The sequence below is a fragment of the Berghia stephanieae genome, chromosome 1 (assembly GCF_034508935.2).
Source record: "Berghia stephanieae isolate SIO BIC M18660-M18661 chromosome 1, UCSD_Bste_1.3, whole genome shotgun sequence".
In the NCBI taxonomy this organism is placed as follows: Eukaryota; Metazoa; Mollusca; class Gastropoda; order Nudibranchia; family Aeolidiidae; genus Berghia; species Berghia stephanieae.
In genome coordinates this window covers 35119977-35133427 of record NC_088360.1, presented here as the reverse complement: position 1 = coordinate 35133427, position 13451 = coordinate 35119977, and the positions used below count along the sequence as shown (strand labels likewise).

The window sequence follows — 13451 nt, the reverse complement described above, 5'->3', positions numbered from 1 at the left end:
GAGAGGGATCTAGAAATGACTTTGGGTTTGAAACGAATATTTTTGTGTTCGTGGATAGCTCACACGGTAGAGCCACGCTCTCACCTGCCAGGCGGAGTTGTCGTACCAATAAGGTCGCAGGTTCAAACCCCACCACCGCCGCGAAAAAAAAAATTATTCTCTATTGTCTTCTGGCACTTTTCTACTCACTTCATATCTTGTTGTTACCAACATAAGTGCCTGCTCCACTCACTTTTCTGAATTAAAAATTCACCCCATACACCGGAGCATACTCAATGTCTCAATCGTTTCTATGTTATATGTTTGTGATGAGAATATTGGCTATTAAGCTTAACTGCTGGTCAAAATTACTTCGCGATGGTGGCGAACGAATCGGCGATCTCAAGAAGTGGGTGAGAGAGGGATCTAGAAATGACTTTGGGTTTGAAACGAATATTTTTGTGTTCGTGGATAGCTCACACGGTAGAGCCACGCTCTCACCTGCCAGGCGGAGTTGTCGTACCAATAAGGTCGCAGGTTCAAACCCCACCACCGCCGCGAAAAATTTTTTTATTCTCTATTGTCTTCTGGCACTTTTCTACTCACTTCATATCTTGCAGTATATAATATTTCTTTTTGAAAAAGTATGTGACTGCCAGATTGCCACTTCAAAGCCAAACCCCAAATTTAAATTTCGAGGCTACACGGGTGGGTGAGGGTGTGAGTACTATTTAAATTGGTTTCTCTCAGATGTTTTATCTTCACTATACTCGTATTTCAACTTTTACTAACATTAAAGAAGGCGAATTTAGTTGTCACTTTTAAATCTAAACTCACGAAAATATCTGAAAGCCACGGAATGGCAAGTAGATCTTTTCTACCTGACGTTTTCTGGGATTTTTAACGCCCCCCCCCCCCCCTCAAAAAGTTAATTGATCCAGAATAGGCTTATACGTCGCCTGGAACCGTTTGACATAAAAAATAAAGAATTTTACAAGTTAAAACAACTATAGATTGTGATGCACCTATGATAAGAGTGTCCTTCACTCCGATATTCTAAAACTTATTGCTCATGATTTCATAAATTTATTAAAATTAATATGCAGTTTTTCAAAACAAAACAACTACGACGGTATTAAAACAACTTAAAATCTATTTATTAAGTAAAACCAATTGAAGTTTCTCAGAGACGTTTTACTTTTAAAAGTTTGGCATTAATTTCTTTAAAATCTGGCCGTCTCGCCTCGACGGTGAATTTCCTCTATTTTTCTACTCTGACTTTACTCAGCTTCGACTTCAAGTTCAGTCATATTGTGGTCATTAATTTTGGCGTCTCCCTTTTATTACCAACGTGTTCCCCGAATTTTAAGGGATATAAGGTAATCTTATTTCTTATGTTCCAGTTCCATGCATTTTCAATCAAGGGTTTGAAATTTGAGTTTGATTTAAAAACCGAACGTTGTTGATATCTAGAGCAATTATTAAAGGCAAAGGCAACCCAGTGATTATGTGAAAATGTGTTATTCAAATTTTAACCAAAACTAGCACTTGACTTTTCCCATGTCCCATGTCTGCCAATAAAGAAAATGATTATTGGCAGACACCTCTCTGTACTGTAGGCAGTTTAGTGAGCAGCAGCAGTGGCAGTCAAATTGTGACCCCAACTCGCCTGTACTACTATTGTGACTGGAAATGGAAATTGCCGTTCGCGTTTAGTTTAGGGGGGTTCAACTGGGATTTGTAATGAAAATCATTATTTCCCAGAAGTAGTGATAATACAAGTGGAGGATGCAAAGGAGTAATAATTTTTTTGTTGTTGTTTGGTTGCTTTTTATTTTAATTCATTTTCTTTTATTTTTTTCTTCTTGTTTGTTTGTTTTGTTATGTTTTTTAATTTAGTTTAAAAAAAAATTAAATAGGGGAGATTTTTCTTTAGGGTCTATTCCAAGGGAAGACTGGAATAACAGGCATCAGCCGCAAAGTGAGCTAGGGCACAGCAGCGGGTGATCGAACTCGGTACCTTTCAGGTACGAAGCAAAGACCGTACCGCTGAGCCACGCTGCCCCTTTTCGAGTAAAGAATATCGTTATTTTGTAGTTTTTGTCACACCATTCTGTTTACTTATTTACTTATAAACTTTTTAACTTCATTCATTCAATGCTACAGGCATAATGAATGGTATCAGTATCAGTCTAGTACCGAGACTGAGTGCCGGTAAAAATTACCATTGCTCTCTTTGCTCTCTATAATTTCTTCTCCTTCCTCTTCATGTAGAACCAGTCCACTGCTTCTCTATTAAACCCCAAAATCAAATATAAAACAATGTGTAGAATCTGCATGTCCATAATTATAATGTGATCTCAAAATAATAGCAATCAAAGGGGATCGATTTGATGCCCAGCACAGAACAGTTAAGGAAAAAAAATTGTCCCCTCTTTGAGTTCCTATTAAAAATGCCTTATCTGTTTACATCATAAGATTTGATCTAATTGTAGTAGTAAAACTGTTACAGGCAAATCATCTGTACAAACAATAATAAGACAATAAGGTCTGTAATATTACTAGCAAAAGGTTCAATACCACCATGATCAAATCCAAAGCAATCACCATCATTACCACAATAAACTTCATCACCACCACCACTACCACCACCGCAATCAACACCACCAAAAGTAGCACTGTCGTTTCTATCGTGACCAACACCACCATCCCCGTTGTCTCCAGTACGACTAGAATTGTCACCATCACCACCCCCAACCCCCACCACCATCCCCAATGATTTCTACCATTATGTAACAACCATCTCATCATCATTACTAGCACCACTACTACAACCTCCACTACCATATCATTATTACCTCCACCTCTTCTACAACCATCACCAGCACATCATCATCACTACCACCTCTATGACAGCCACCACCATATTGTCATCATCACTACTGCAACCTAACCACATCATCATCACCTCTAACACCACCACCACATCATCATCGCTAACACTACTACCACAACATCACCACCATCATTATCATCATCATCATCACTACCACCACTATTACAGCCACCACCACACTGTCATCATCACTACCACCACTACTGCAACCACACCTCATCATCATCACCATTACCACAACCACCACCGTCAGATCATCACTACCACCACTACTGCAACAACCGTTGCCACCATATCATCATCACTACCACCAATACTGCAACCACCACCGTATCATTATCACTTCCACCACTACTACAACCACCACCACCACCACCACATCATCACTACCTACCGCTATTACAACAACCATTACATCATCTCTACCACCACCACTACAACCACCAATACATGATCATTATCTCTACCAACACTACCATAAGCATCACCACATCACCATTATCCTACTACCACTACTTCCACCACCACCACCACATTATCATCACTACCAACACTACTACGACCTTCAGCATCACCATTATTTCAACCACCACCACATCATAATTATCTCTACCACCTACAGAGCTAATTGCATATTTTTATCAGACATTTTATTTGATATGAAGAGGAAGAGGAAGAAGACCACGATGACGACAACTTTTTTGAATGGTCAGAAATTTTTGCAGGTTTTTCGAGACTAGCATCCATGCATCTCCCTTGTTTTCTTATTTATATCCCAAATAAAATTCCCTCTCAACTGATGTACCAGATTGGGAGCTATGCAACATTGGGTGCCAAGTCAGGTATCTCTCATGTCAGTCATAGCTGAAAATGACCTGAGCATAATTGTTTTTGTGATATTTTCAATGGGTGGTTTTGTTGAAGGATTGTCATTATGCTTTTATTTCAAAAAGATAAATCATCAAAGGAGTATTCAAACCGAAAAAAATAATTATTGAAGTAAACAGCTAGAAAACAGAAAGCAATTGAAATATGTTAAGTGTTTATAAAGTGTAGCGCTTGGCCCTCATGAGTTAGTGACTATGGATCCTATGATACCATTGTGTCGACAAACTTTTTAAACAATAGTATTAAGCCTATTCAAGACATGGAATCATTTAAGGAGATCAGGTGAATAATTACAGTTGACATAAACAACTAAAGCTAGCAAAGGATTTAAAGGTAGTTTTTTATTATGTATCAAAAATTATTTGATATGTTTGGTGTTGGTTCACAGTAAGTCAGTATTGACTCCCAAAAACCTATGTTGCAATTCTTTACTTTTTTAATAGTTTGACTTCCATTTTTTGTCAGAATATCTTATATATTAATTGCTTTAAATCATCATGTTTTAAAATATTTTTAGAGACAAAAAGTTCGGGGGAAATTTCTGCAGGTTCAAATTGAAACTTTGTAGATCTACAGTTACTGTTAGTGCGAATCTCTTAATGTTTTTTTTAGTTTCTTTTATGTAACCCAGAGAAACTGCTGAAGAATCTTTCCATAGTTTTTCAAAATAATAGTATTGGTGTCATGGGAACAACCTTTTGGCACAGTCTCATGTGTTCAAATTTTATAAAATTGTAATAAGGTAACGTTTTTTGGATAATAATACCTATTTTCTAAGAATTCCCATACTTGGTTTTTGTTTTGATAATGGAAACATCTGTGTAAAATGTTTTTAATGGTTTTATTTTCTGTTTTTTTTCTTCTTTCACATTTGCAGCAAATGCAGACGTAAAGAGTTTTCCTGGAAATTGGTCATGGATAGCAAAACAATGGAGGTTTTCAACAGCTCTGGTGAACCAGGAGTGGCAGTCATTGAGATTGACAACAATCAAGCAGTCAGGCTCAAGTTCCAATATAGAATAAATATTTCTATCATTCATACAACATTTTCAACCACCTCGAAAGACATTTTCAATGGGAATGTTAACAGTTATGAATTAGGAGGAAAAGATAACTTTGGCAATGTTTGTTTCAATCCATTGGTAAATGAAAATAATAGTGACTTTTCTTCTTCAGGAAAAAATAGTATTATCATCCCATCAGTAAATAGAGTTGTTAAATCAACATCTGTGCTCTTTGATGATAACTTGAGTTCAATAGGGGACGCCAAATTTGGAACTAGCAATAGTGAATCAGAAAGCTTCTCAAAGTCCAATATTAGTTTACAGGAATCAAGTGCTCCAGATCACAATTTGAAAGTAGAAGATGATAATGTATTACTTGAAATGGAAGATGAGGAAGAAATTTATTCTGCTATGGACAGAGAACATAGAGACACTAGTTTTTGTGGTACTGATTCTCCTCATGTTGGAGAATCACCTGGCACAGCCGCTTGCAATAATGAAAAAACATCGTTGGATTCTCAAAATGGTAATTGTAATGATGCAAATGATTCTTTTCCCTGCAGGATTTGCCATAAAGAATTCACATCTAGCAAAGCACTTGTAGAACATATAAATGCATCAACATCTACAATAAAATGTTTGGTATGTAAAGAAGAATGCTCCTCCAGGGCTCATCTTATGCTTCATGATTATGTAGCACATGCGTCTCGTGGTAATCTCTCGAAAAAACTGTACAAGGAATGTCCTCTCTGTTGGGAACCATTCTTCAATGACTCTGATTTAGTCATCCACATAAAAAGTAAACATACCCAAGAAGATTTGAACAAATGTTGTCTTTGTCATAAGAATTTTAAAAGTAGTAGTGACTATGAAGTGCATATAGATGTTTGTAAGAGAGTTAAAAGTCATAGGAAACTAATAAAGTTGAACAAAAAGTTATCTTTAAAGGCAAAGGGAAAGCCCTCAAATCAAAGAAAGACCCGTTTGAAATCTGGAATAGTAAAACGAAAGGAAAGCAGATCAAAATGCAGAGAGCTCAAAAAGTCAAGAAGTAGTAGTATCAATTTATCTCTTGATCAAACTTCAAATGAAGGTAAATTTCTGTCAACAAAAATGAAAATCACCATTAAAAAACAGGACAAAGCAGTTGCAAAGCTGAAAAAGGCAAAATTGAATGCACAATACTATCAGAAGCGAAAAGAAGAAAAGCTTTTGAATAAACAGAAAGAAGCTGAAGAGAAGGAAGCTAAAGGAGACAATCCAGCTCTGGTTATAGAAAATGACGTGACAGATGAAACGGATAATTCATGGGACAAAACTTTGAAATGTAAATTTTGCGAGAGGATATTTATGAATATGAGAGAGTTCAACAGCCACTACATGCCAATGCGGACCAAGCGGGTATGCACAAAGTGTGGTGACCGCTCCAAATCTAAAGCTGAATATTTGCTCCACAAGTGTAAGAAGGAACGGGAGGAAGGAAACAACAAAGGCTCTCGTGGGAAGAGAAAATGTCCAGTTTGTGAAGAGGAAGTCATCAAGAGAGATATTCTTAAACATGTCATGTTTCAACACACCAGTGAGATGCCTTATTTGTGCTGTATATGTGGAATCCCATTGGAAAGCTATGAATCATGGATATCACATTGTGATTCTAATCATTGTAATGATGATGAAAGTAATTCAAATTCAAATAAATTATTGAAGAATGTTTCCTTTACAAGTTCTCAGAGTGATAATGAAGTTGTATGTAAGTTGTGCAAGAGTCATTTCCAGAGTGAAAAAGACTTCGTACATCATCACAAATTTGAAACAATTAGGAAAATGTGTGATATTTGTGAGACACCAACTTTTACAGAGGCAGGATATATTGTTCATAGGTATCTTAGTCATGGTCTCTCTCCTGAAGAGCACCATTCCGTTTCTGTTCCCTCATGCTATGACAGCCTTAACAAAAACTTATGGGAAGAAGACAGATTTGAACAATTTGATGAAGGAAGTCCTGAAAGTGTTAGGTGTCCATGCTGTCTTGTCAGCATTATCACCAAAGATTTATTATTTCATGTTATGGAGATGCACACACATGAATCTCCTTTCAAATGCTGTGCTTGTGAAAATGAATCAGAGACCTTGACCCACTATCTTCAACATTGTGATTTCCATTTAGGTAAGAGAACGTACAATAACAAAACTCCTCGCTGTCTACAATGTGATCTAAGATTTGAGTCTCGACGTGCTCTAAACTCCCACAAACAGTTTCATCAAAAGAGATGTCCATATTGCCAAATGGAATTTAGCTCAGCTGTTTTTCTTAAAATTCACTTACAGAATTATCACACCAATGAAATGGAAGCTTGCAGTTTTTGTGGAAAGCTTTTCGCTTGTTCTACACAGTTAGCTGAACACGAACGTCATCACTATTTTTCAAAACAGTCACAGTGCACTGTTTGTGGGAAACTCATATTTGCTAGAAATATGGCCAAACATATGAGGATTGCACATCCAAAATCTGATGATGATTTATTTTTCTGTGCTGTTTGCAACAAAAGGTTTCGTGACAGGCACCAAATGGAACAGCATCAGTTGTGTCACTCAACAGATTTCACCCATAAATGTGATGTGTGCAAAAAGAGATTTAAAAATGCGATTCGTCTTAGAGAGCATGCCAAGGTTCATCTTGAGAAGAAACGGCTATTTGTTTGTGATATTTGTGGAAAAACTTGTACTGAAAGGTACAATCTTCAAGTCCACATGCGTGTTCATTCGGGTACCAAAGAGTTTCATTGTCCATTGTGCAATCAAGGTTTTAATTACAATCAATCTCTCAAATCTCACATGGAGAAAGAACATAACAAAGTCTCTGTTGGTCCCCAGCATTTTAATTGTACATTTTGCAACTTACCATTTGGTTATATACACACCCTTGAAGCTCATATGAGAGACAAACACGGGTATGCAACCACAAACTATGGCCCTGCAAGTCAATGGTACCCATAATTTTATAAGTGTTCTCCTGGTACACATGTGTCATTTCTTCCCCAAATTGTCAACATAATGCCCCAAACATAAAGGGACCGAGATTGATCCCGGGTGCAGTTGAGATTTTTTTTGGATCCCTCTGTCTACACAGCAGTGAATGGGTAGCTGGGTTTGTTAGATCTGGTGGAAAGTACTTTACGTGAAATATTTATGATGATATTTTTTTCTCTTAGCTCATAGTATGCGTATGTTAGAAAGCAATTGCAATTGTTCCTTTCACGCTATAGAAACTGGGAAACTGGGCTCCATGGGCCTAATGGCTCTGAAGGACTACACTAATACTATTATCAATGCTCCCTATTAGGAAGGACAATTAAAGTTGTCATGTAGAGCCTTGAGGATTTTTGATTTGGAGATTATCCTGGTTTTTGTGTTTTAAGAATGACATTGTTAAATCCTTGCTGCCCTGTGTATAAGAAACTATCTCTATAATTATCATCATCGTTATTTAACTTTTACCTTCTTTCTTTGTTCCTTTTTTTCAACTGGTGAGCATTTCTTCCTACATTTTGCTTGTTACAATCTTATTTTGTTCTCTCACTATTTCTTTCTGTTCCTCTGCCATCCTATCTCATTTTGGATCTCAGTGACATTGGAGACATATTGATTAATCCGTGAGTTTAAACACAAATGATATATGAGAACTTGGGGGTTAATAAATTTCATATCTTGCAAACCACTGATCATCTTGTTTATGTAATGAACATGTAATATCAAAACAAAACCAAAAAAAATATTCTAATTGAAATATGTTTTCTAACAATAGTAATTTTAAAAACTAGGTCATCCAATTCCCTATTTAGGATACTGTCTATGGTATTTCATTAACACTCATGTCGGTTACCCGCTTGTGAGAAACAAAACATCAATAATCTCGAAATGCAACTATCATATCACTTTGAAAGAGAATTCATATTTCCACTCAAAGAAGACAATTGGCCCTGATAATAACAAATTTTGTATCCAAAAGTAACTGACATGATAAGTGACTGATATTCTGCCTCATGGTTTAATCATTTGTAAGCTTGTATTTGTATACTAATTTTGAATGATGATTATAAAATTCAAAACACTAATCTGCATAACTAATATGAAAGAAAAATAATACCTGTGATTGAGTTCGACCCAGGGTGAGAAGGGAGGAGGGATTGTGTGTGTGCTTATTAAGGTAAATGGGCTTAGTACACGATTGTACAATTGGGCTTAGTACATGATTGTGCAATTGCCAGGTTTTAATATCTAATTTTAAATTGTTCTGTATACCTGCTACAAATCTGCCATTTTGTGTAAGATTACCAGAGTCTGGTTCTTATAAGCTTTGTCGGTGAGATGTGGGTTGCAAGAAATATACACAACCCATTGATTTGTTATCTTTTATTATACCTGCTGATTTAACCCTATTTCCATACTTGGGGGCCAAAAAGACCCCAGGGGGGTGTTTTTTATTCATAAAACAGTCAATTTTTGACATGGAGACCTGAAATTTGGTGACTTTTCCTAAAATGATGAGGTCCATGACCATGCCAAATTTCATGCTTGTCACGTGCATATTTTACTCACACTGAACATGCTCATCTGGAATTTGAGATTTTCTGATTTGGGGTCGAAATGGACCCCATGACTTTTAAAGAGAAAAATACTAGAAAGTACGATTTCCTGATTTGGGGTCCATTTGGCCCCCATGACTTTATATAGAAAAATACTAAAGACTTCAACAAAGGAATGCTATTTCTTTCATTTGATTCCACAATTTTCTATAATAATAATAATGATAATAATAACAATAATAATAGTAATGATAATAGTAATAATAATAATAATAACAATAATAATAATTATGATGATGATAATAATAATAATAATTAATAATAATAATAATAATAATAATAATAATAATAATAATAATAATAATAATAATAATCATCATCATTATCATCATCATAATAATAATAGATAATTTTTATTATTGTTATTTTCATTATAATTTTTATTATTATTATTATTAGTATTATTGTTGATGTTATTATTATTATGATGATGATGATTATTATTATTATTATTATTATTATTATTATTATTATTATTATTATTATTATTATTATTATTATTATGATTATATCATATTATTATTATTATTATTATTATTATTATTATGATGATGATGATGATGATGATGATGATGATGATGATGATGATGATGATGATGATGATGATGATGATGATGATGAGTGATGATGATGATGATGATGATGATGATGATGATGATGTTGATGATGATTATTATTATCATCATTATTATTATTGCTGTGGTTGTTATTATTATTAATATTATTATCATTATCATCATCACCATCATCATCAACTCCTTTCCGTGAAAGATTGTTGTTTTTATGAAGTAATTGCAATTCAGACATGGACAACACTTTTACAAGTGAGTGGAGTCGAAGAAAAACATGTGCCAACAACACCTAGGATCATCCAATACAATTTGATAATGGTAACAATTGACTATATTTATGCTGATTCTCATTGATGCAATAATACCTTTAAAATGTAGAAAAACATTAGAAACAAACAACAAACAAAAAAACAACAACAAAACATAATTCAAAACTTATTAAAATTAATCCGAGGCTCAGCTATAGTACATTTTATGAATTAAAAGGCAAGAAAAAAGTTCCACTATCACTGAAATATCGTTTTAGAAATATGATTTTTTCTGATCAAAGCATGTGAACATATTCATTTTCAAGAAAAGTACATATTATTCTGCTACGCTGTGAACATGTAAATTCTCCACATCTGCTGCAAGTCTTTCTGAATTTTACATCATTTTTTCCTTGGACATTTTATGGATCTTCCCCTTGTCGCATTCTTCCTCTTCCTGTTGTGCTGTTGATCTTATTCTCCCATCTTGCACTTGTACATTTTGTTCTTGTCCTTCTTCGTACATATCACCACTAGAGTACTTTTCATTTTCTTAGTGAAAAAAATAGAATACTCAGGAGGCCGGCTTTTTCAATTTTCTTTGAATGCATGACATGGTTCTTTTGGATTTATGAACTTTGATAGAATTCTTCCTATGTGTGGAATTTTGTTCTTATTCCAAGCAGTGCATTCCTCCACAAACAATGTATTTTGGAAGTTGCCGACTTCTATTGTTTCTTCAGCTTCATCTACCTCAGGTTCAGAATCGGTGGCATCTATTTCTGGATCTGGCTGCAGCAGAATCAGTGGCATTTCTTCATCAGTGATGCTTTCATTTGAAGAGCTTGTATCATTCCCATTCCAATGAAATGGTGAAATACCGCCAGTGTCTGAAGGATTAGAAGAAAAAAATTATATTGGGAAGGAACCCACAACTGGAAATGGCGATGAAAGAGAGAGAGAGAGAGAGAGAGAGAGAGAGGAGAGAGAGAGAGAGAGAGAGAGAGAGAGAGGAGAGAGAGAGAGAGAGAGAGGAGGAGGGGGGGGGGGGGGGGGGGGGGAGGAAGAGTATTTTGGGGATGTGAGTATATTATTATTATTTTGAAAACTTTATTTTACTGGAATCCCCAATTGACAATTATTGTCATGTAGAAATAAAAGAAAACATCAAATATGAAAGTATCAGAGTAATGTGATTACAAAACAATGTAATTTTCCCAAATGTTTCAAGGAATGAGTTCTTGTCGTTGTCTTCATGGATTTGCTGTGATATGCTGAAAGTCAAATCCAACAAGTGAGATAAAAGAGGTATAACTGTTCGATTTTTCATCTTAAAAAAACGACTTTTACTCTGAAGTCTTTGCATCCAATAAATCAAATAATGTATGAGTTGTTAATATTATTAATTTATACCTTCATCATTATCATCATGGGGAAAATCATCCATTACCTGGAACTCGATTTGCAACAGGTCATCTTTATCTTGCATTATTAATTGCTGATATTCTGTCAATTCACTGGTTAAAGATAAGCTAATCTTACACCAACTTAATATTTATTTTACTATTTCATACAATAGAAACATACTTGATAATGCTGTTACTGTTTGGAGAAATGACATTCTAACAATCAGAATTGAAACTCATATTCTCATCGGAGATCAGCATAATATTTTTCATAGAAGGTATCATGGGAGTGAAGAGAACTAACTAAAACACACGACAAAAACAAAAAATAAACACATTATCCCATTGTAACTAGCCAACAATGCAAACATATTAGATTTCATATGATGCCTGTTATTAACTTCGAGCTAACAACCATTACACAGATAAATGTAATAGGTACCATTCAGTTTTAAATAAATAGTAGGTGACATACCTTCCTCATGCACTGGGGTTGCCCCAGCAGACTGCAACTCAATGTATATCTGAGCATTCCAACTACCAAGGATATTACACTTTCTCCATTCGTCATGGTTTAGGTCCAATGCAACATAATTTAGACCACACAACAGATGGCTGAAAATTTAAAAAAAACACCCAGCAACATACAAATCATTTAGTTAGCAGATTCAAAAATTCTAAAGCAATAATATCAATACAATATGACTGAAACATAATGTAGACATTTAAGCTAATTTAGTTCATCTAGAGATTGAATAACGGTACAAGAAAATAAATCACTTGTCATAAGAAGTTACAAACAAATCTGTGGTTAGGTAGGGTACACACAAGAATAAAAGATAATCGAGAAGCGAAAGTAAGGCAAGTATTTGAAGAAACATTATATTGAGTATTAGCGCTTTCATTTATCCATTATTGTTTCAGCATTTCATATTTGGCGATTCTAGCTGGTACTACAATCATAAAATTAGCGATACTATCAATTCATTTTTCGTTACATAGGATAGGTGTCAGAATAATCTTCATACATCACACATCTAAGGAAAAAAAGTAATGAGTTAGTACTTACTTGGATGTTTCTTAATTAGAGTTGATGAAAAAGTAGGTAACTGAAACTGGCGCTCATCATATTGGACAGCAAACAGGAAACAAAATTACCAAGTCAATTATTGTAGATGCCATCTACTAGTAAGTTGTGGATCATATTGACACGACTATGTCACTAAATAAATAGATGCATAATGTCACAACAAAATGATGTAAACTTATATTGCCTATATACATTTAATGAAAAAATATGATTTTAACAGACTTTTCCGTAGTAAAATCATGGGGGGTTAAATGGCCCTCAAATAAGAAATAAATAAGACTTTCGAGTATTTTACTATGTGCAAGTCATGGGGGCCAAATGGACCCCAAATCAGGAAATAGGACTTTCTAGTATTTTTCTCTTTGCAAGTCATGGGGGCCAAATGGACCCCAAATCAGGAAATAGGACTTTCTATTTTAGTATGGAAATAGGGTTAAATTGTTTTATATGGCTAAATATTGGGGTTCCTGACCTCCCATTGTGGGCAGGGAAGTACTTACTACATCTTCTATCCCCTATATCTGTTTTCCAACTTGCTTTCTGTCTTTGTCCTGGAATGAGATTACTTGTTTTTTTCCTGGTCCTGGCCAGATGCCCTGATTGGGAGGGAAACAGTCAAATGTATAGTTTGTTTTGGGAGATGATATTATTTTCCTTGTAAATCATCTCTCTGTTATGTACTGAATTATGTTTTCTTTATATTATTATATATGATTTGTAAA

At 34.9% G+C, this 13451-nt stretch overlaps 1 protein-coding gene across 1 annotated transcript; it reads left to right on the top strand.

Annotated features, from left to right (window-relative positions):
• Window positions 1-1250: 1250 nt before the first annotated feature.
• On the top strand, window positions 1251-8924 carry LOC144972885 (uncharacterized). The gene is made up of 2 exons (XM_078914662.1): window positions 1251-1358; window positions 4641-8924. Exon 2 carries the CDS (start codon window positions 4678-4680, stop codon window positions 7762-7764), a length of 3087 nt encoding a protein of 1028 aa, XP_078770788.1. The 5' UTR covers window positions 1251-1358; window positions 4641-4677; the 3' UTR covers window positions 7765-8924.
• The last annotated feature ends 4527 nt before the right edge of the window (window positions 8925-13451 follow it).

Bases quoted from the DNA above. Each gene is read 5' to 3' on its own strand.
- LOC144972885 (XM_078914662.1), top strand. From the start codon at position 4,678: ATGGATAGCAAAACAATGGAGGTTTTCAACAGCTCTGGTGAACCAGGA.